The sequence below is a fragment of the Rhipicephalus microplus genome, chromosome 8, assembly GCF_043290135.1.
Source record: "Rhipicephalus microplus isolate Deutch F79 chromosome 8, USDA_Rmic, whole genome shotgun sequence".
NCBI lineage: Eukaryota > Metazoa > Arthropoda > Arachnida > Ixodida > Ixodidae > Rhipicephalus > Rhipicephalus microplus.
The window spans coordinates 82,690,314-82,714,787 of record NC_134707.1 but is presented as its reverse complement, the minus strand read 5'-3'; the positions used below and the strand labels follow the sequence as shown (position 1 = coordinate 82,714,787).

Here is a 24,474-nt window from a genome sequence, read left to right as displayed (position 1 = left end):
GTCAATCGATGATCGACCGCGCTGAAATTCTGCCATGGCATCTGGGTAGATGTTGTTACACTCCAAGTACCACTCCAGGCGTCCCAAGATCATCCCCTCCATAATATTGCCCACACAACTGGCCAATGCGATCGGGCAATAAGATGAGAGCTCCAACGGTGACTTGCTTGGCTTCAGAAGTGAAACTAGGTGACTTGTCTTCCAGCTTGTCGGGAGCGTTCCATCTTGCCAGGATTTGCTGTACAACTCCAGGAGCAGGGTTCTCGCGCGTACACCCAGATGACACAGGGCCCTGTAAGAAATTCTATCGGGCCCTGGTGCCGACGTGCGTCCACACAAAGCTAGTGCCGCTCTTTGTTCAACGATAGAAAAAGACATATCCATGCGGGAATCCAGTGTTTGTGGACAGTTGGTCAAAGACAATTTGGCCCTGTGAGTGGCCCAGATACTTTGGCGCAGAAGTCTTCTGCCACGTCAATACCGCGTCTCTGTTCAGAAAGTGCGAGAGCCCTGAATGGGGACTACTGAGGGGGTTTTGTGTGGAGACCTCGTACCGTCTTCCACAATTGGGATAAATGTTTTCGTGGGTCAAGCGACTCAGAAAAAGCAGTTCAACATTGTGATTCAAGTTTTTTTATCCGGCGCTGATTCTTCTTTTGTATACGTCGAGCGACTCGTAAGTCTTCTATTGCCTCTGTGCGTTGGTATCTTCGTTCAGCACGTCGTCGGACTGCTCGAAGTCGTTCTAACTCGATGTCAAATTCCGTTACTTTGGGAGAGCATGTGAGGGTACACGTAGTGTCGTGTATTGTGCTTTTAATTATCTCCTCTATGTCGAGGTATCTGTTTGCTTCACATAGCTCTTCCATGCGAGACTGAAATTTCAACCAGTCCACTCTCTGAACGCTATCGCGTATCTTAGCATGGGACAATCCTTCGATTTTGACGTAAGTGATAATGCGGTCACTTCCATGCGTTTTTATGTCTGAAAACCACTCAGCATGCCTGACGAGGCTTCGTGAGACAAAGGCCAGGTCAAGGCAGCTGCTATACCTTCAACCACGCAAGAGCGTTGAACTACCGTCATTTAGCAAGAAAAGTTCCTTGTCGGAGGCGAAGGGCACCAACTTTCTCACTTTAACGTTGGTGTTCGAACTTCCCCACATTGTATGATGAGCGTTGAATTTGCCGATAATGATGCATGGGTTAGGACTTGCTGACAGTATACCTTGTAGTCTTGTATGGTCGAAACGGCTTGACGGAGAGAGGTAGGCACCCACAACTATGATGGTCATTTTCTTCTTCACTGTTATACTTATATATTGATTGTCGTCGTAGTGTGACACCGGATGATGAGTGTAGGTGAGGTCGCGGCGAATAAACATCAGACCTACGTTATTGTCTGCAGTTGTAGGCGACATGAATGACTCATAACCAGAAAGTCTGATTTCTTTCTGCAAATAAGGCTCGCAGATGACAATGATGGGGAACTTATTCGTGTACACGAACCAATCGAAATCGGCGATGCGTGATCTCAGTCTCCGGGCATTCCATTGAAGAATAGCTGCCTTTTGGACCTCTTCTCTGAAATTCAGTGGCTGTTAAGCCATTATTTATTCAAGCGCTGCGAGTACTGGACTCAAAGTGCCCAGTAGTTGCAATTCACTTCTTGCTGACGTTGTGTGCATGTTCTTCAACAACAAGCGAATGTCGTTAATTAAGGATCGCAGAAGAGCTATCGCTTGCTGATCTGTGTTCCGCAAGTCCTCCATTGCAGCAGCTTGGTCTGATGAAGACGGCTTCTGCTACGGCTCTTCTGCGCGTTATGTACGTGTAAGTGATGGCCACTTATCTGTAGAGACCAATCTGCCCCTGTGTTCCTTTCGAACGTCTCTGTTTGCCGTGCTGGAAACTGCAGCTGGCGATCTTTCCTGATGCATCGACTTATTACCTGAAGTTGGCGCTCTCTGACGTGAAGACCTTCGACGGTGACGTCGTCGTCGCGAGATTTTCTCAGCAGATTCCTTGTGGGTTGAGCTGTCTCGTACCATTTGCTTCAGAATAGAAAATTCTTTCTTTATGGGCTGGCATTATTTGGAAGAAGCCTTGTGAGCACCCTGACAGTTAAGACACTTCAGCGTGGTTGCGCTACAGTTGTCTTCTGCGTGTGGTTTGGAGCAGTGGGGGCAGGCTGCGGAGCTCCTGCAAACACCCTTTACATGGCCGATCTTCTGACAGTTGAAGCATTGAACGGGTTTAGGAATAAACGGCCGAACTTGTTGATGGAAGTGACCAACCTCCATGTATGCGGGAAGACAGACACCTTTGAACGTTACTCGCACACAGCGTGTGTTACCAAGGCGTCTAACGCTGACAATGACGTTGTCTTGACTCGCTGGTTTTATAAGTATAGGAAGGTCTGCGTTTCAGATTCCCGTGTTAATATTGTAAATGACTCCTGATGTGGTCGCACCATCAGCTGGTATAATAGATCTAACTGCAATGTTTCCCAGTTGTGTTACTTGATGCAGCGCGCTCAGCACACTCGGATGCAGCTGAGTGCGCTGTTTAGAGAGTATCAAGTCAAGAAGACGGCCACGAAAGCACCCAGACTTAGGCGGCTAAGAAATACATCGCAGTTAAAAACGTCTCGCACTAAGTCACGCCAGGCTGCGTGGTAGCCGAGCTGGTAGACATCTTTCTGGTACTGGCATGGACAGGCTTCGGCCCTCTCACTTTTCTTTCTCCGGGCTTGCGTTATAACATATTATACATCACTATACCGGCTTTCTTTCACAAGCGAAGCTTTGTACCGAGTCCTTCCTGGTCAGTCGACCACAAAAAATTGTGACCATAATAACGGTTACGTGCAACGTAAAGTTCATAGATTCCGCTTCTCACCACCAAATCACTAAAGATGAAGGTGACCGCGAGCCCAACATCAAATGCTTGCAAAGCAAAGGCAGTGAGTCAAAGATCCCGAGTACGTACAGCCATGGAGGTTTTTTTTTTTTTAGCTAGACCTGGCCCTGGTGCTGCTATCGTTCAGTGACCATGGGATTTATAGGTATGACACGAATTTGCCTAGCCTTTGTGCTTGTTGGCGGTGAATGCACTTGTGGCTTCGTTTATTGCTGTGTTATGGTTTTCTTTCGCATAAAAAACAAACTGTTTTTGACTTAGTGACCCGATTTGAAGTGGTATGCCTAAAAATCTGAGGTGTTGAAACGTAACTACTAAAAATTTTGCTAATTCTTGTTTCACGACAAAGCAGCTTCAAGCCGCGCGAGGCCAGAAGGAACGTAAAGTAGGAAGATTAGGCAAATTCATGTAATATTCATGATTCTCACACACGCTGAAGGGCCATGCGTTGCAGCTCCCATCGACACTAGCACCGGAGTTCATTCTAGTGTATATTTAGGAAACTCTCTGTATTGCTAGGGGATACTACGGAACGGGAAGTGCAGCATCGACTTCGAGGAGACCCCCGAAACCAATGCGCATGACTACGTGCTTGTAGGCTTATGAGAAGTGGGAATGCTTGCTTACTGTACGTGATTTTGTTATCTCTAGAGCACCAAAATCTGCCCGCACAGCCACCTGATCCGCCGTGAAGGTGGCTGTGCGCGTATGCGTGTATGGAGTGGTTGTGAGCGCATATCTGATGTGATGAATATTGGAAGCCGTGACATGAAGAAAAGTGGGTGAAAAGTGGGGGAAGAAAAGTGAAATTATCTTTTCACCCACTTTTCTTCATATTTACTTTACAGTTTGGTCTATTATCTTCCCCTATACATTCCTTAGCATTATTGTTTGTTAGATCTCATATATATATATATATATATATATATATATATATATATATATATATATATATATATATATATATATATATAATTTGAAAGGAAGGCACGACAGGTCCGGGTATTTTCTATATTGAATGAACTTGCAGATAGCACATTTGAAAAGAAAATTGTCTTTACTAACGTTTCAGCCGTGGCATGGCCTTCGTCAGAGTAAGTAGGTATGATACAATGCAGCCGCTTTTATAAGCTCACGTCATGAACTCTCAGTTCAGCAGCTAGGACAATAAAAGTGAAAAAAACGGTAATCTGTCAGAACCTTGTGTTGACATCACTGACATGCGACGGGTGCATGAATATACAAGTTTCAAATTTCTTTGCGCATCAACACGTGCGGCACAGTATGGTTGGCAGGACATGTAAAACAGCTCTGATGTAAAGAAATCACGGTTGACTAATATACATTTTAATATACACTAAAATATTTTACTAATCTAAGAAGTCGTGTGCGAGGCAGGTGAGCTTTCCTACGTTTTGATTGATACCCGAACGAATAGTGTTAAATTTGTGGATCAAGAAGGATTCCCTCACTTCCCTATCGTGATTTGTCTTGAAAGCAGACTGAATAATAGTGGCCCTAATTTTGTCGAAACCGTGGCCAGGCATACTGACGTGCTTCGACAGCGGTAGATTAGGCAGGCTTACGGCATGTGCACAGTGATTATTAAAACGAATTCTGCAACTTGTCTCAGACCTATGTACTGAGCTTTGCATGTTGAACACTCGAGAAGATAGATGGCGTTGATATTATCACATGTGTAGTTCCCATTTATTTTTAAAGAAAAGCTGGACGATGTAATTAAAGCTGTTTTAGATGTCGTCATGTACGCGCATACTTTGCAACGTGGTTTGTTGCAGGGATGACAGCCTTCATGATGTGAACACGTGGTTTTAGATGAGGTTGGTAAATCACGAAGGTTCCGCGATCATCGGCAGACCACGCGTGGTTGTTCTGTAAAGATTCTTTGAGCCGCTCGCTCTGTATTAAAATGTTGATATGTTTCTTTAAAATATGGTTCACATTTGGAGCTGAGGCCACATGTGTGAAAATTAGGCTAGTCCACGAACAATCTTTGGGTCTTTTGTTAGTACTCAGCAGATCTGAACGGTTGAGCTCTTCTGCACGTTTGATGGCGTCTGTGATTATGCCGGCCGGATAGCTCTGTTTTTCGAGCGCGCTCCAAAGTTGCTCGCAGTGGCGGGAAAATTCACTGCTATCAGAGCATATTCTTTAAAACGGAATGCCTGGTTGTAGGGAATACTAACTTTATTGTGTTTCACGTGACTACTACTAAAGTGAAGATATTGCTGCCTATCTGTGGGTTTCCTGTAAAGATTAGTTATCAGCTTCCTGTTACGTAGAGTGACCATGACATCAAAGAAGCTTATGTTCACAGGTGAATACGAGTGCGAAAAAGAAATCGCCGAATGAGTGTTGTTAAGATCTGCTATGAAAGGGAAAAGTTGCGATTCACTATGGCGCCAGATTAGGAAAATGTCGTTGATGAACCACTTATAGTAAAATGGCTTATATTCACAATTTGCAAGATATTTGCTTTCAAGGAGCCCTATAAATATGTTTGCGTAGTTTGGTCCGATTCTTGTGCCCATAGATGTACCGCTAACTTGAACATAATGTGTCCCATCGAATTCGCAATTGTTAAGTTCGAGAATAAGCTTAAGCAACGTAGCTAACATAGATGCGGAAACAGGTTTGTCGGCATCGCAATAATTGTACGTGCAGATAACTGCCTCGGTGCCATCTGAGTGAATGATATTAGTGTATAGTGACGTGACATCTAAGGTAACGAGAAACAAATTTTGAGGACCTGTAGGTTAAGAATATCTGTTAGAAAGTGATTGGTATCTTTAATGTAAGAAGAAAAGCTGGACGGAATGGTGTTGCTGAGGCTATCTACATAACGGGAAAGGTGCTCAGTCACTGTTCCAATTCCACAAATTATTGGTCTACCGGGATTACCTTTCTTATAAATTTTGGGAAGAAGGTAAAACCTGCCAGCTACTGGGCTCAAGGTATTAGGGATTTTAGAGTGCTGTAGCTCATTTCTTTATCATTAAAGAGCGCAGTCAGACTATCACGGACAATAGCTTCGAACTCGTTTGTTGGGTCATGATCTTGCCCCTTGTAATATGATGCATCACTGAGCTGCCTATGGCCTTCGCTGATATAAGTGCTTCTGTCCATTACAACAATGGCGCCTCCTTTATCTTCAGGTTTTAAAATCACGTCATTATGACTAACGAGGGATTCAATTCCTTGTTGCTCTCTGTCAGTAAGGTTGCGGTGCAATGGTGGACGTTCTTTATATACCTGCATGTCATCGCGTTGTACAGCTCTGATATAAAGGTCCAGACATTTGTCTCTTTAGGAGGGAGGTGTGCAATGCTTGTAAGATGGCAATGATGAGCTATCGGTATTGTGAGCTGAGGACCGATCATAAAAGTACTCATGGAGGCGCATGTTACGTTCGAAATTGTGAAGATCCTTCACCAACTGAAATTCACTATAGCCTCCTGTTGCAGGGCAAAAATTATGTCCTCGAGATAAGACACAACGTTCCTCAATTGATAGATCGTACCATGACAAATTTATAGGGTTATCCTGTCCAGGTGATTTACTTTCCAGCTTGGCGCATTTAAGCTGTAGTTAGAATGCTTCCTCGTCGGCAGCATTCCTTCTTTTTTAAATTGTCACGGGCAACCTTCGACTTTTAAGCATCCAGCTCAGGTAACTTCAGTGACAGGTATAATTAGAGAGTTTTGAATTCTTCAGTCGTAAACTGAGAGGATTGCACAAGCTGTTTTTCCTGATTCCACAGACCCTTTTCTGGTGAATTATAATGGCTAATAAGTATGCTGGTTAGTTCAACAGACGCCCGATTTAAGGTGTTATTCCACCTTGACAGGTTTTTCTATGACATCTCTGATGTGGCCGGCTGCAGTTTTGGTTGCAAACCTTTAGGTGCACTTGTTGCCGCGGCATACATTCTACGCATAGAAATAAGCGCTTCACAACGAGTCCGTTTTTGCATAACCTTCCTGGTCCTTAAAAAGTTCATTGAGCCAGCAGACAAAGTACTCTCACCCAGCTGGCATTGTGTTAGTCTGTTCGTTCCTCTCGTGGTTGTGCCCCTGTTCCGGAGTCCGTAGCGTGGTTGAGACGGCAAAAGTGATGCAACGACCGCAGGCGGTGGTAGGCCAGACGCAGACTGTGTAGATTGCGACTTATTCATGTGGGCGCGCGATGGTTTCGAGGTGACGTTCTCTGCTACGGAAGGCTTGCTGGTCAGGGTGAGGGATGCTGTCGGCGCGGTGCTGTTTCTTGAGTTCGGCTGTGCTGTAGGATGACTGGGTGCTGAAGGTCGCCCAGCTCGATTCACTCGATGCGGAGAGTCATTCGTTGATGAATCGCACCAGGCAGCTGATGTCGCATCCACCGGTCTCCTGAAGCACAGGTGGCGGATGTGGCTTGCAAGCAGCGACACACCCTCGAAGCTCATATGAAGGCCGTCTGCTGCGAGGACGCGTGTGGGTGGTAACCATTCGATTTCATGATCGAGGTAGCAAACTAGCCAGGAATAGTGACGAAAATTCCGAAGCATGTTGTTGAAGACTGTTGCTTCTTTGTTGCAGCGTCAGACGAATGTCAGGTTACGGTTCCTTTGTCGACGGTTTCCACTTCTAGGCAGTATCAGCGTGGCGTAAATTCGAAGAATTTCTGGGCGGTCTTTCGCAGTGCTTTCCAGTAGATCGCGGTATTTTGCAAACGCCCCTCGTGTCCCGAACTCGAAGCCACATCGACCGTCCCTACATATATATATATATATATATATATATATATATATATATATATATATATATATATATATATATATATATATATATATATATATATATATATATAGCTATCTATCTAGCCGCCTATGCCTACGACTTTTAGCTCTCCTGGCGGTTTCTTTCATTGATGTGATGGTATTGGAACCAAGTTTGGTATGGCAACATGACTACATGCCACGCTCATATCGTGCTTGCGGCCATTTTGCCAGCTCCCCATGTACCAAATTTGGTATGGCGTAACGTGAATAGACGACCAAGGTAAATGACACATCCAAATATGATATTCATGACATGCGCGTCATGTAAAACATGACTACATTCCATGCTCATTGCGTGCTCGCGATCATTTAGCAAGCTCCACGCATACCAAATTTCGTATGGTGTAACTTAAATAGACGACCAAGGTAAATGACATGTCCAAATATGATAATCATGATATGCGTATCATATTGCCACGATGTAAAAACACAGGTCTTGCCGCAGAGATTGAGACACCAGAAGCAGGATTGTCCTTTTATTAGAACGCGCAAGAGAGTTCTTCTTCTTGATCCATTTCATTGTCCTTCATGGCACATGCACAACTGTCATTGTCTTTCTTTTTGACAAGCACGTGACATTTGCCTCCCTCCGAAAGAGGCATCGTCCCGATGCGCAACTTAGGCGCTCTACCAGCCGTATGAAGTGGTCGCGTCAACACAGTAACCGGGAGCTAATTACCTCGATGAATGCTGTTTCATACGCACGACATGCACGTCTTCGGGTAAATGCTTTTGGCGCTTAGAACTACAGTCAGTGTGAGACACAACTTCGTAGTTCACGCTGTTTAAGCGTCGTGTGACGCTGTATGGGCCAAAGTACCGTCTTTGCAGTTTTTCAGACAGTCCACGTCGACGTATCGTAATCCACACCCAGAGCTTGTCACCTGGTGTGTAGCTAATGAACTTGTGTCGGGGGGTCGTACCGTTGTGTATCTTGATGCTGTTGATGACAGATGTGCACACGCGGGAGCTTTCTGTCTTCTTCGGCGCGCTGAGTCAATTCTTCGGCGTCTACATGGATGTCGTCACACTCATGCCGCAACATGGCGTGTCATTCCAGTCGTGTCATTTCAGCGGTTTCTTGTCAAGTGGTATTTTAGCCAAAGGTCACGTACGGCAATATCTGATTGCAGTTTTTATGTTGCGAGGCAAAGTACATGCTGATCATGTCTATGAGGGTTCTATTGAGGCGCTCCGTCAGTCCGTTTGTCTGTGGATGGTAAGCAGTTGTTCTCCGGTGAGCTGTACCGCTGAGTCTGAAAACCAACTCCAAAAGCTCTGGGGTGAAGCCAGGTCCCCTCTCTGTGATCACTGCTGTCGGAGCGCCATGCCTAAGGACGATGTTTTTGATGAACTTAGCGGCTTCTGCTGCTGTGCAGCGCTGCATAGCTTTAGTCTCCGCATAACGGGACAAGTAATCGATGGCCACAATAATCCATCTGTTCCCTGTTGTGAAAGTTAGAAAGAGACCCAGGAAATCCATTCCAATCTGAGTGAACGACTTCACTGGTGCTTCGACTGGATGTAAAAGACCGGCTGGCTTGCTGGGAAGTGCTTTGCGTCTTTGGCAGTCGGTGCAAGTTCGCACGTGATGGTTAACAGCAGCAGGTAACTTTGGCCAGTAGTACTTGCATCGTAGTCGGCAATGTTCGGGTGTAGCCTAGCTGACCAGAAGTTGCTTCATCATGGCACGCTTCCATAATTTCTTTTTGAAGAGAGGCAGGCAGAACGAGCTAGTGCGAGTTGCCGGTTGGTGAGTTTTTCTTATAGATAACACCGTTTCGAAAGCAAAAAGATGGCAGTCCCTTGGCAAATAACCATGGAACGTCTTTACATCGTCCTTCTAAATATTACATGAGTGGTAACAGCGCGGGGTCACGGCGCTGCTCCCGTGCAATAGTGGCCATGTTGACAACTCCCAAGAATGCCACGTCGATGTTTTTGTCATCACAAGCGACGGTCTCTACTGGCAACCGTGGGAGACAGTCGGCGTCGGTGTGCCTCTTCCCAGATTTATAGACGATGGTCATGTCGAACACTTGAAGCCTTAGGCTCCAGCGCGCCCAACGGCCAGATGGATCTTTAAGGTTGGTGAGCCAGCACAATGAATGATGGTCGCTAACAACCTTGAAAGAGCGGCCGTAGAAATATGGGCGAAATTGGATGACCGCCCACACTACGGTGAGACACTCCTTCCCGGTATTCGAGTAGTTCTCCTCCGTGCGAGAGAGAGTTCTGCTGGCGGAGGCTATTACTCTTTCACAGCCACCTTGCCTCTGCACCAGAACGGCACCCAGACCTACATTTTTGGCGTCGGTGTGAAGTGCTGTAGGGGCTTCCTCGTCGAAGTGCGCAAGGAATGGACATGTCTGCAGGTGTGGTCCTAGTTCATTAAATGCCATTTGCTCTTGTTCAACCCAAAAGAAGGGGACGTCCTCACATGTGAGTCGTGTCAATGGCGCCGCAATAGAATAAAAGTCCTCGATAAATCGCCGGTAATAGGCGCACAACCCAAAGGAGCGTCTCACGGCCTTTTTGTTGCGTGGTGCAGGAAATTGCGATATTGCGTATATTTTAGCCGGGTCAGGTTAAACACCTTCATGACTTATGACGTGGCATAGAAGCTGAATTAGTTGAAACGAAAATGACATTTTCCTGGTTTTAAAGTAAGGCAGGCCGATCGTATCGCTTCGAGGACGGTGAATAAAAGACTGAGCTTTTCCTCGAATGTTGCTGAGAATACAATAACATCGTCCAGATAGACCAAGCATGTTTGCCACTTCAGGGCTTATAGTACGGTGTCCATGAGACGCTGAAAAGTGGCTGGCGCCGAGCGCAACCCAAAAGGAAGCACCCTAAATTCGTAAAGGCCATCGGGCTTCACAAAGGCCGTTTTTTCACGATCTCCCTCGTCGACTTCTATCTGCCAATAGCCACTTCGGAGGTCCATTGAAGAGAAATAGCGCCCATGACGCAGCGGATCGAGTGAATCGTCTATGCGGGGCAGTGAATAGACGTCTTTCTTTGTGACTTGGCTCAACTTGCGATAATCAATACAGAAGCGCAAACTGCCGTCTTTTTCATTGACGAAAACCACCGGGGACGCCCAAGGACTTTTCGAAGGTTGTATGACGTCATCCGCGAGCATCTTGTGTTCTTGCTTCTGAATCGCCTCGCACTCTTTCGGAGCCACATGGTAGTGGTTCTGCCGAAACGGTCGTGTGATGTCTTCAGTAATGATGCGGTGCTTGTTCAATGGTGTTTGCTGGACCTTTGATATACGCGAAAAGCAGTCTTCGAATCGATGTATAAGTTCAAGCAGGCGATTCCTATCAGAGGGTGGTACCGTGAAGCAGATGTCAACCGACAAAGTTGTCGAGGCGGGGACAGTCGCGTCATCTGGTTGCAAAGCAAAACAATCCCCGGCTTGGTCTACATCGCCGCAGTAGGCGATTTCGGTACCCTTCCGATTTTGACGGCGCTCGTTGCTGAAGTTTGTGAGGGGCGCCTCTGCCTGTCCACCAGTAAGTGCCAGGACGCCCCTCGCGATAGAAGTGCCTTACGTGAACAAAAGAGCGACTATATGCTCCGCTATCGCATCTTTATAGCAAGGCCACCCGCTGGACACCGACACAAGGCAGCAGGATCTCGGTGGGAGTGTCACATTATCTGCAATTCGCAAACGGCCGCGTAGTTCGTCGCTGCTGTTGTCGGCACCATTGTTGCAGTGCACGCTCGATGACAAACGCCTCTCTTATGAATTCATCTACTGTTGTAGGTGGATTTCGTACGAGGCCCGGAAACACTGGTTCCTTAACACCTGCATTAGGTGACGCACCTTCTACACCTCGGGCATGTCAGGGTAAACTCGTCGAAACAGACGGATCATACCACCTGCGTACATGGCAGCTGTTTCATTGGGTTTATGCACGCGGGCCTCAATCAGTTGCTGTGAGCGATCCCGTCGGTTCGAGTTAAAATACGTAGCGAAGAGCTTTCGACGGAAATCTTATCAAGATAGGAATGTAGCTTCGCTGTTCTCGTACCACGTGCAAATGCTATCTTCCAGTGCGAAATATGCTCGGCCAAGTTTATGCTGTTAACTCCATTGGTTGGATACAGTGACCCGTTCGAACTGTTGGACCCAGTTCTCGACATCCTCGTACACTTCCCCACAGAAAACTTCAGGAACGCGAGGATGCTCAAGAGCCACCTGCGAGGGAAGAATGGTCTGCGATGACAGAATAACCGTGGATGTCGTAGGAGCTGCCATGCTGGAAACAGGCGGAACGGGTGCGGACTCTGGATTTAGGCCTAGTTGGCGCCGACTGAATCGGTGCACTGGAGCCATGAAGAGGGACTGAGTCTCTGCACTAGGTGAACGGGTCCGAGCAAGACTGTCCTGCATCAAGTTGTAGGCTCCACCACCTCCACCAGTGTCACGACGTCAAAGCAGAGGTCTTGCTGCAGAGATTTAGACACCAGAAGCAGGTCGGTCTTTTGATGAAACGTGCAAGAGAGTTCTTCTTTTTCATTCATTTCATTGTCCTTCATAGCACATGCACGACTGTCATTGTTTTTCTTTTTGACAAACACGTGACAATATAAATCATTGCATGCTACGCTCATAGCGTGCTCGCGGTCATTTCGCTAACTTCACATATACCTAATTTGGTGTTATTTCACGTCAATAGACGATGAAGGCAAACGACACGTCTAAACATGACAATCAAGACGTAGACGTCAAGGCCGGCATAATTTACGTCTGCCTCGTAACGTTGTGCGGAATTTAGAGTGATGTATCGCCGTTCATCAATCGTGCTTCACACATCATCGATTCCGACTGAACGTGGGATCTGCCATTCTTTCATTTTATTTGTATCTGCCTCGAATCGTCTGTCAGGGACAAGTTGATATTTTTTCCCTAAGAACCAGTGACGCTTATCTCGATGTGGACGCCCAAATTTCTGCGAAACAAGCTTTGTAACGCTATGACAATAAAATGAACGTGCTGATCTGATACTGATAGACAAAACTATTTGGTCGTCTCAAGCAGCTTTTTGCACACACTTCAGTGTCCACTTGTCGGTTCCGTCGGCAGAATTTTGGCCGACGCTGAACTAAATTAGTGCAAGGCCTTTCTTGGGGTAATGTAGATACATGAGCATCGGCCGGGAATATGCCAGCGCGTTATATCATTATTATCATCAGCAATGAAGCTGTAACATCTAGTACCTGCCACACTCAGTGATCTGTACTGCAAAGCAGCCATATGACCTACCGGCTTACGGTCATTGTCGTCCCATAAATGCATGCAGGAAAAGTACGCAGCGCATGACACCTTGACAACCTGAAAATAAAACGTCGCCAACAATAAAAAGACGCTGCTTCATTGGCGTAACTTCCGCGTGAAAGTACTTACACTCAACAATAAGGGAAGTAGAAAGTTTTCCCAAAAGTTTGTTCAGCTACCTAATTCTTTTGAATTCCGTTTTTTTTTATTATTCGCATTGACTGAAACAAGAATTTCTATAAATGCCTTGGTAGCTGGCTTTTGTTTCATTTCTTACCTCTATGTCTAACTCCAAAAGCAGTTATCACTAAACGAACTATGGTATGCGTACACGCCACTCACAATTATATAGGATTGATGCGATTGACCAAGATTGTCTTAATTGTCAAGTCACAAAAAGTCGCATCTTCGCCACAAAGACGAAGCAATGAATGTGATAGCAACTTATTGGAAGGTCGCGCGCAGAATGGCAAGCAGTTCGAAGCGCGCCCCGCGTTTCTCACGCACAAATAACGTACAAAACATACTTACAGGTACAAATGAACGCGAATAAGAGTCTCAGTTGTTATTTCTGTGTCTTGAAAGCGCGCCCTTTTCACAAACGGAGACTGTCCAGCGACTGCAGTGACCTTTGTGTGCTCGGTAACTACAACAGAATTGTTCCAGTGAAAGCTCAAGGCATGCGGTTGTTTCCACAGCGAGATAAGCAAGCGCACGCGTGGAAGATGAGAGTGCGCACTCCCACGTCGTGACGATGTGGCGATGCGCACTCATCACGCCATCTCGCTGGTAATTCCAAAAACCCGAAATTCTAATCACTAGCATAAAGGGGTAGACATAGATAGCTTGCCATTTGAACGTTCAAGGAGGTGTTTCTTCGTCGTTCAGCGGCTAACGCCTCGCGCTCACAATTCAGAGGTCCGACGTTCGATTCTGTGCGCCACAGTCTTTTTGTGAAATATTAGTTTTCTCTTACGTTTTAATAATATAGAGACGTATACATATACGGTGAATGACGGCGACGCCGACACCCGTGGCAGAATGCAGCCGAGAGTGTCCATATAATTGCTATCGCAACAAAAGTTTCTTCCCTGTATTCATAGGAAGTGATAAAGCGACCCAGTTGGGTCATACGGAAAGCTGCTAAATCTTCCATATGCACAACTTTCACGAAAGAATAGTCATTTAGAAAATAGGCGATGGCGTCTAGATAGAGAGGGCGAGGGGTGGAGAATGGCAGTAACGACTTGTTTTCTGAGCCGTGCTCTCTCTTAAAGCTCAAGTAAATAAGCTGCGACTGTCTTGTTAGACGTCTCATAGTAGCCAGCTAATGGCGGATCCGAAGGCCATGGCAACTAGGTTTTGTGCACATGTCAGCTCTTGTGCGCTGAAAAGAATTCCGATTCCTTCCTTCAGCGCCTGTCCATATTTGCCCTCGTATCTGAAGTGAGGTATACTTGCCCATAAGCTACATTGCGCCGCATTACTTTCGCCGATTAGTTTTTTTGAACTACGAAGTGCCCTCTTGGCACAATGTTGATGCAATTTTGGTCGTTTAGACCACGCAGTTTGAATTTTCAGTTTCATGTGCTTCCTTCCGCCGTTTTTTGTAGAACCCCAAATCGACCGTAACCAGTGGCTTTTACTAGAACGAAAGTCCTCAAGAATACGAGTCGCTCGCGACTTCACCGCTAGGGGAAAGGTGCATGCCTCGGCAGTGCCTCGTACCTCTCACACCACGCAACCACGCATCTTCCCCTCGCTGTCATGACACGAATAACATCTGGAGGAAGCCTTGATTGGCTGCTGGCAGCACGCCAATGACGTTAACACTGGCGCTTAATGCTATTAAAGTAAGCGTCGTCACAATTAAGTGCTACACCTACCACTCTCGTCAGCTGAGAAGCACGGTAAGACCGAGAAAGAAAATGGGACAAGCCAAACCAGCTTCTTCTACACCCTGTATTTTTTTTTATTACAGCACGACGAGAAGTTCTTGCGGCCGCATGTTGATGTCGTTCAAGTGCGTTAATACTTCTCTATCATACATCTCACACCGCGAAGTTGTTTACTGATGCTTCATGGCTGTTCACCAAAAGCGCAGGTTCGGCTTAAAACATTACGCCTATGAGTATAGCACAAATATTCTGAAACTCAATAAACTGTAAACTTCCCGTACATGCACTTTTAGTACGCTGTTGACAATGTGAGACGTAGCTTCACGCCATATTTGCCGTCAAAGTGTCAGGTATCGCCATTATTATATTTTAACTCAAATAGCTACGCCCCGCTGTACGGTATACAACTCGTGCAAAAAATGACAGAAGCCAGTGTAAAACGTCACGGTATTTATATCTACTTGTAGTCTGATTAGAAAGCTCACTTCAACTTCAATCGGCATGGCAGCCAATTTCACGTTATCGCACACCACTTACCTAGCTTTTATTGATTCACAGAGCGGATTTCTCATTTTACCCAACCATTTCATGTATTTATTCGTTTTACTCATGATGGTGACATTTTCGAGGGTTCGTAGACCCTTGTTTTTAATGTACCTGGTCCAGTTGGAGGCCTACTCAAGGTTCAAGCTTTTTGCTTGTTTTGATACCAAGCGTACATACAAAGACGTCGACAAATTTCAAGTTCTAGGCAATTCAATGTGTCCAGTAGCGAGCACAATAAAGCTATATTGTTAGAAATTATATTTTGATTGAATGATTGACTGATCGATTGATTGATTGAGTTCCTTGTAATGTGCGAGAGTTTTTCTTCAAAATTGCGATGCGACGATTAGCGCACTTTGCCATCCAGTGAGATTTTTTCAGGTTACATTGCTCACGCTGGGCAGTATACGCTAGTGGATTGCTCATAGGATGGCTTCTTCAAATAATACAAAAATCAGAACTATGCAAAGCTTTATTCGAGCAGTTCTTCACTGCTGTCCAGACAACAGTAGCTACTTCTGACAACCATTCAATAGCTATGGACTGGCATTATTGACAACAACGATATGACAATGAACCAGCGCAACTTCCTCTGAATTACACTAAACATATGGCGTAGAATGATTGAAGCATGCATGAGCGTAAGGCAGGAATAAAAATCTTGCGATACACTAATGAACTGTAAATGAAAATTGTTAAGCACTTAACACGCACCTCTAATACACCATAAAAACATTCGAGACTCAAATAAGCAATTTAGAGTTTACATGCAACAATTTGGTGGCATCAAAAGTTGACCAAGAAATCGTCAAGTAGCTAGGCAAAACATGACTGAACTAAGGACATGACTTGTAAGAGCCATAGTAGTCTCTGTTGCTCTTAGAGATTTGTGCATGGCTCAGAGCCATACAGTGATCGGTATGGTTAGAGCCACCTGCACATCGGCCTGGAAGAACTGTTTGTGAAGGCAGAGGTTCCAATTAACGCTTGTATGCTGCAGCCACTCAATACTATAAGCTCGCTGCCAAGCTGCGTTAATGAATGCTCCTAGAAATGTGCAAATTCAGGCCAACGTGTAGCTGTCGTGATACGGGGCATTGGGGGCCTTATGAAGAAAGTGCGTACTTACCTGTTGCAGCTTATGTGGTGGGATAGTTTTGGCGTACACTACTAGTTCCTTCATGCAATCCTGTGCCATTTGACCGAACAGAGCCTTCGCACGCATAAGACGAGGTCCAAAAGCTGCATTGAAAGTTTTCGACCATTGAACAGGCTTACTGCAGCGAGGGAATGCGAAACGCTACGCTATTTCAAGAGTAAAATCTGTTGAGAACAGCGCAGATGCAGTCATCGCGTGAACAGGAGCACGGACAACCAATCGATGTGCTCAACCCGCCTAATTGCGGCATCCAAAGTTGATCAACCCCACAAGGTCCCCTACGGTTGACAAAGGAACAACATAGGATGTATGGAAACTTCGCTAAAACTGCTGCTTGGGGGAGTTGGTTCATGATTATTTACAAGATTTATCAGCGCAAAATGAGAGAACTTTTAGAAAAGAAAAGCCCACACAGCACTGTGTGTGTGTTTCTTTTTTAAAAGTTCCGTGTTTTCTAGCTGATAAATCTGTCTACATAAGTACGAAAACTAATGAAACTCAATTTAGGCAGACTTCGTGGCGCTCGGAAAACTACTCCGCGAGTGGCCGAGCGAATGCCCGAGCTCCATGAACGGACAGCTAGCACATCAGATTCATAACATACGACTGTGCGGGCAAACCCGCTCTGGAAACATTTTATTAGGTGAAATATTATTTCAACACCATTCACTTTTGAACTGCTGAAAGAACGCCAGCACATACAAAGTCATTTGCAACGGCGATTCGTGGCAGACGCTGTTGAAAACGACGCTGCTACGTGAAAACAATAGTCTTAACACTTTATCCTGCTAGCCCTTGCATGAACGTGTCCTTGCGAGGCATAACTGCGCTCGCATTGCTTCATCTTTTAGTTGACTCCGCGCACTGCCACAGTTTACCTCTTCAAACACGTTTCACTACACTGTCATGACGTCAATATTTACATCACTTTTGCTCAGATGTAGTGAGCAGAATTTGAGGCTGTCACACTGCATTCTCACTTGGTCATCTTACATCCCTAAACTCTTACCTGACTCTGTGGTGTTTGGCTACCACTGGCACTTGCACTAAAACACCCAACGTACATTCATCATCGCCTTAATCATCATCATCAGTAGGAGCAGCAGAACTGTCATGATCAGCACAGCAAACAGGAGAGACCTTTCACGGCCATATATGGACGAGGTCCGTCTACGTTCGTCAGATATGTGACAGGGAATGCCAGGAAAAATACACCAAACAAAACTTTGAAATTGTAATTGAAAATTTAGTACCAATAAGCAGGTTTTACGAGGACGGTAGGTCAAAACTGTTAGGTCCGCTCAAGGAGCCGCGACGCTCTCGTAAACAGAACAGCAAATAAGGTTCGGCCATAAACAACTTAATAAGAAAATAATGCATGTTTTCTAATGCGGTTTAGAAGGAAACAACATGGCATACATATAAAAAATGGTAGTCAGTACGTCATATTACTTTAAAGTTAATCAGAGGCGACTATATTGTGAGTAACTTTTGACATATATGCGAAACGCCTGTTGGAGTAGATTTTACCAGGTGGCTGTAGCAATTCCCGCCATACGTCATTCCACAGCCTTTTTTTTTTGTGTTCAACGAAAATATTAGCTAGACTATTCACAAAGAAATCAGACGTTTCTTACGTGGAAGCTGTGTGTGGCAGGGCGACCCGTGCTTGATGATATAAAGCACAGTTCCCAAGGTGAATAATAAATATACTTTTCCGAAAGTTGACACATTCATGGTTATCGGCTACAATGTCCAGAAGTGTCCGCTATGGGAGCCTGAAAGTAAAGTTCATAGCGTGAAAATCGAAAACGATTCTTAGCCTATAAAAAATTGGTCTTACTGAAACGTGTTCTGGGGCAAGTCAGTTCATGCTCAAGTAAGGTTGAGGACGCAAACCACGTAGACAAAAGAAGTCTCATTTTGTCTTTTGTTGTTCAACAGTGAAAGCTGTTATGACAATAAAACTCGGGTCACGCGCGATTCCGTAGTTGTCCGCCGCCGCCGGTGCCCGTAACCTCTACCGTGAAATAGGGAACTAAAGCTAGTTCCAGGAACACACTGGGCCTCGAACCCGGGTCAGCCTCGTGCCAGCCCAGTATTCTACCACTGAGCCTCTCTGGTGCTTGGGACTTGTTTGCAAACTTGTCTTAGGCAGGCTTCATGTCGGAAAAAAAATTGCGTTAATATGAGTAATAAAGCGTTTTAGAACAGCAAAGGAACAACGAGGCTTCACATAACGCGAATCGCGTAATTATTGGGTTATTAAATACTCCAACCCATTACAAAAGCTTGTTTTTGATCACCTAGTACCTGTGGTACATACCCACTTCAGGCATCATTCCTCATCGTCATCAGCCACTGCATGAACAATTGGCACTGAATTCCTTGCAAGTGTTCAGTATATACAGTGTTTCTCAGAAGAATGGTGAAGTTCCGCCGCGTTGGTCTAATGGCTAAGGTACTCGGCTGCTGACTGACCAGCAGGTCACAGGATCAGCTCCCGGCTGCGGCGGCTGCTTTTCCGAAGCAGGCGGAAATGTTGTAGGCCTGTGTGCTCAGATTCAGGCGCACGTTAATGAACCGGAGGTCGTCGAAATTTCCGGTGCCATGCACTACGACGTCTCTCATAACCATTTGGTGGTTTTGGGACGTCAATCTCCACATATCAGAATAATGGCGAAAATAGCATAGCGAATGCTGGTCTACTACCTAGAAATTATTATTATAATGCCGTAGTGGGTACCCAGAAAGTGTGCTTGCAACAGTTACCCACTCACTGTTTAGGAAAGGCTTTGGAAGGCCGCTTTTCAAGCTTTCGCTGTGACTGTGCTGTGCCTTCCGCGCAGGCCTGGCGGGGCTTTTTCGTTTTTTGTTTTGTTCACGTGGATTGCGTCCTTAAACTCACTTCAGCCAGAATCGGTCATTCAGGCTTAACAAAAAATATTGCAATTATTCGGTTCAAGTCATACTAGTAAACCCATCGCTGTATAATGTAAAACTGCCCCACCGCCGTGGTCTATAGTGGCTCAAGTACACGGCTGCTGACCCGCAGGTCGCGGGATCGAATTCTGGCAGCGGCGGCTGCATTTACGATGGAGGCGGAAATGTTGTGGACCCGTGTGCTCAGATTTGAGTGCACGTTAAAGAACCCCAGGTGGTCAAAATTTCCGGAGCCCTCCACTACGGCGTCTCTCATAATTATATGGTGTTTTTGGGACGTTAAACCCCACGTATCATCATAATGTAAACCTTTACAGCCTTAGTAAGCAACTATAAGCATCAAACTTTGAGCGGTATTGAACGTGTGACTGCCATATTTTTTTCTTCTTTTCACAAAATACCAGCTGGTGCCGCAAACATTCACTGACGTTTATTAATTGGGTGCGTTTACTGCACTGCTAAAGCTTATGCAAAATGGTGGTGCATTGCTTCGACGCCGGAGCAGTTAGGAACAGTACCTGCTTTCGGGAAATTGTTTTTTTTTACAACACCTTCATAGCAAAAGTAAGCAACTGTTAAATAGGAACTTCATCGACTGTTCTGAGTGTTTTAGCATTTTTTAATGTATACAAGATCACTGAAAGCTGCATCAAGAATGCAGCACCAACTTTCTTGGAGTCTAATTTGTGGCCCCCTGGAAGAGACACGCCAAGTGATACTCTGAAAATAACACTGAGGACAAGTCTATGTAGGCGCCACTGCGCGGACATTATTGTAGCGCAGAGAAGCTGCATTGTACGTTTCGCAACTCAACATTAGAGGCTACCTTAGTACGACACCTAATGTATGCTGTGGAGGTTTACTGGCTTGAAACGTATTTGAAATAACCTAAATAAATATAGATTAGGCTAACGCTTAGTCTTCAAAATGATGTATGATATTCCTTTTCGCGCAGTTTATAAATTATTCGTAATATCTGGTGAAAATATTTACGTGTCGTTGCTAGTTCTTCTGGTTTAATGCTAAATTTTAAGCCAAATCTAATAAGCGAATGGCACAGTGGTCTAATCTAAGCAGAGCGTGCAGTACAAAATGATAAAAGGAACCTATTCCAGCGTACTTGTGAAGTGGTGGCAGTTCTGATAATACACAAGGCACTTATACTCCGCGCAGCTGTTTCTCTTCAACTTCTCATGCTACAGCTGCGTTTATCTGTTGCTAATAGGCGTGTCACGTGACCCCATCTATGTTGAAAAATCAGCAATTGTTTTTGCTTTCGCAAGCCTTTTTCACACCGCGCACACAGAGTCAAGTGAAGCTGCAGGGACAAACTATTTCGCGACACCCGAAATCACGGATCTTTTGAAGTAATCATTCATTTCTATTACTTCTGAAAATGTGGGCAGTTGTAAGTTCTTGCAGAAAACGAACGGCTCTTTGTAGAGGCATGAGAATGAAGGCATTGTGATGAAGGCATCCAAAAGATGCACAGGTGAACTTTTGGGGGGACGCTGTTTGCATACGATGGTCAGTAGAGACCGCAAGAATTAAGGCAGAAGCCTCTACCCTTATCTGCTCGAGTATTTATCAGCTTTCCCCCGTTTCTACCAGGCATGTAGCCCGCGATGAATACGCTCCTCTGCCTCTTTACCCAAAAATGAAACCTTTTTAGCACAAGCTATGAAGGACTGTGTATGATTGAGTCCCATTGATACCACGTTATTTACGAACACTCAATAGTCTTTTGTAACAAAAACAAAACAATGCCGTAATATGGGAATTTATATGTTTTACGCGTAATGATTTTGACTAAAGTGCCTACAAATCTTTATCATGACGTCATTGAAGTTCTGCATCTTATGGACAATAAAATACCTCTTCAGTGAGCTTCAAGCGACCCCAGCGAAAAGTTCGTCAAAGTTAATATTCGCTACTCTGAAGCAGTCATGTTCTAACTTGCTATTAGAAACTAAAACAAAATTATCAGTTGTCTAAATAAAATGTGAACACTTCAATTTGCAATGCTGCTTTCTTAACTGTGAATTTCTGCTTATTTCGGCATTGTCCAGTAAGTGATGCCACTCTTTCTTGTCGTGTATGAAATAAGAGTGACTTTCACGAAGTCATTCTTCTTTCGATTCCTAATGGCTAACAACCCTGTTTGTGGCTCCTGTAGTAGCGAGGAGACACTACTGCTGGTCTTCTGCGACTGTCCTCGCTGCAATATTTGGAGAAGACCAATCGCAGTTTCTCTAGCTCCCACAGATCACAGGTCAACAAGAGACGAAACCATTCTGCAACGTAGTCTTAAAAGTCATTGTGGGTTAAAGTTATGAAGGCAGCGCTCAACTTTTTGAACTCATCTGAGTTTCGCAAGTGGCTTTAGGGCAATGGACTTATCTTGATGAGGTGTGGTTTGTGCATGTTTCCCATCTCTCTACCTCTGTAGTTATACCCCACCATTTTCCCCTGTGGTAGAGTAGTATACCTGCCGTCTAGATTTCTTAACATTCATACTTTACTCTCCTATTCTTTCCATCTGTCTATCTAGCATGTTTCGAGAAATGTTGTAATTCTTTGCTGAAGCTGTGTGCTTATGCCTGGACAGGTAAGGAATTGTGTGACCGACATTAAGCTTTCATAAAATCTATCCGACTCAACTGTCTGCTAGGCCACAGCGTACTTTGGTTTCCTAGATAGATAAACGTCTTTAGTTCAAAGTTTTTGTGCTTTGTTTACAAGAGTTGCCTCTTACTCTATTTAATTTTTTTTCTTATTCCTCAGGTTGGACTCTTGACGTAACATCTTGTGTAGATGTTATGTCACATTTCTGAAAGCAAAAGTCCAAATCGGCAAAATCTTCCAAATGCAAAGTGCTGCCTCTACCCACTTTTTAGGACAACACATGACCAATATGACCTGAGAGACATTGGATGGTGTCCGAATGTATGTTCGTAGAAATGAAGGGTGGCCTGCAATGATTTGAACGGAAGCGCGCTGGCATCGGGTACTCAAATAGATATTGTGGGGTATTAAAAAAAAGGTCCGTACAACTGGACAGTTATATTAGTGACGTTCATTCAGGTAGCATTTTAGTGTATGTGTATTCTATTTCTAAATATAAGTTTGTTCCCGAACTACGAAAGCGTGACTGGTATTAGCCTTTTTTGTGTGTGTAAATAACCCGATGTTTTTGTCCTGTGTTAAAACACAACCGTGAATTTTCCAAAAGTTTAAATTGCAGGGTGAGCACCAAAACTTTCAGTCACTATGAATATTACCATCATCCAGATTTTTCCTATAGCATGACATTACACCCAATTTCAACCCTAAATGACTCATTGATGAGATTTGGGGTACTGTTAACGCATTTTAAATGGCTCCGCTAGCTAAAAGTTGTTCAAACGATCTCACCCCGCCACTCTACCCCCATCTGGCCTTCATCACTGACAGGCCCCATCGGGAGGCTAAATTTTAAGACTGCTGCCCACCAGTGGAAGTCAGCATGAAAGATTTGCTTTATAGCCATGAGTGCGGTCATATTCAGTGAAGAAAAGCATCTCGTGAGACCATCTGTTTTACGTCATTACTTGCACGGAACGTACAACGCGTATGATGCCTTTCAGGATATGCTGATATCTACGTCAGGACATGTCGCTCGTTGTCGCACGTGTCTGTACTAATTAACCACATATTTGACATCAAAGGAAATGAATGGTGACCTTACAAAAGTTCCAACAGTGATGCAGTACAGTGAAAGGAAAATTTAATTACGGCTTGACAAAGGCCTCTATTCCAAGCGTAGCCACATCAACATGAAATCATTACGCACTATACAATATCGCAATATGTCTGTCAGGATTATGCTAATCTGAATTTTCAAACATATAGAAATTGTTCAAACAAAAGAACAGTATTTCGCCCAACCCTGCTTTCTTCTTATGAATGGGAATAGTTTATATATCCTAAAAAAGTGCTTACTGTGTTGATAAATCGCTACAATAAATAAACTTTACTGTCTAATGTGCTGTGCGGAGTATCTCGTCCCGATTTGCCGAAGCTCTGCAGTCAATTTTTTTTTACGCTTCTGGAAACGTAATTCGTTGAAACAAGGGCGATAGTTGGGTGTGTCACCTTTTCTGTGTCCTTTAATTGTTCATGCTTTTTTATCTACCATTCGAATAGTGTAATGATTGGAATGGGACATATTTAAAATACTTTCGTGAACGCCCATAGTTTAAAATGGGTTACTACTTACAGTATATCGAAAACGCACTCTTCGTTATTTCTAGCAGTTTCCTTATGCGATGAAGTCGTTCAGGGCAGAATCATGCGATGCGGCACCAGTGCACTTGTGAGTGTTTCCGGTGTATGCGTATTCCTTGCAAGTGGAGTGAAACACATACATTCCGACATACTAGCACTACTGATACGCTCCTACATTACTAAGAAGCAACAAACTACGTTTTGTTTTATCTACAGCTGCAAGAACCTCACGCTAGATTGTATAGCAGAGGACCAAATTTTCGTCGTGATAGATGGAGTTTATGGCTTTTTTTGTAGAATTTTCCTGCTGTGTGTACTTATTCCCTCAAAGTGCAAGTGCGAATCGCGCGACTGGCGTTCAGAGAGACGTAGATGACCGGAACGATATATTACGAGTGTCTCTCGTGCCGTTTCAAGCATAAATATTGCTCCTAAGCAGGCGTTCAAATTGACGTGGATGATCGGTATTATATATTATGAATGTCTCTCGTAGTGCGTCAAGCACAAATATTCCTACTTAGTGTGGATAAATGACGGTTTCCTGAGCACGAATTCAAGCAAGGTGAACAAATAAGTTTAGGAAACCTTTCGCGACATCAAATTCGAGCGA

The 24,474-nt window shown here is 44.6% G+C and overlaps 1 protein-coding gene across 1 annotated transcript in view; it reads right to left on the bottom strand.

The window, feature by feature from the left end:
* LOC142769203 (uncharacterized) overlaps positions 1-24,005 on the bottom strand; it is a 29,557-nt gene extending 5,552 nt beyond the window's left edge. The window contains exons 1-4 of the mRNA XM_075872226.1: positions 23,857-24,005; positions 18,293-18,433; positions 16,626-16,738; positions 13,041-13,109 (exon numbers count right to left, since the gene is read on the bottom strand). Coding sequence (XP_075728341.1) covers positions 13,041-13,109; positions 16,626-16,738; positions 18,293-18,392 — 282 coding nt within the window. The 5' untranslated portion in view covers positions 18,393-18,433; positions 23,857-24,005. The remainder of the gene's footprint in view (positions 1-13,040; positions 13,110-16,625; positions 16,739-18,292; positions 18,434-23,856) is intronic.
* Between the last annotated feature and the right edge of the window lie 469 nt (positions 24,006-24,474).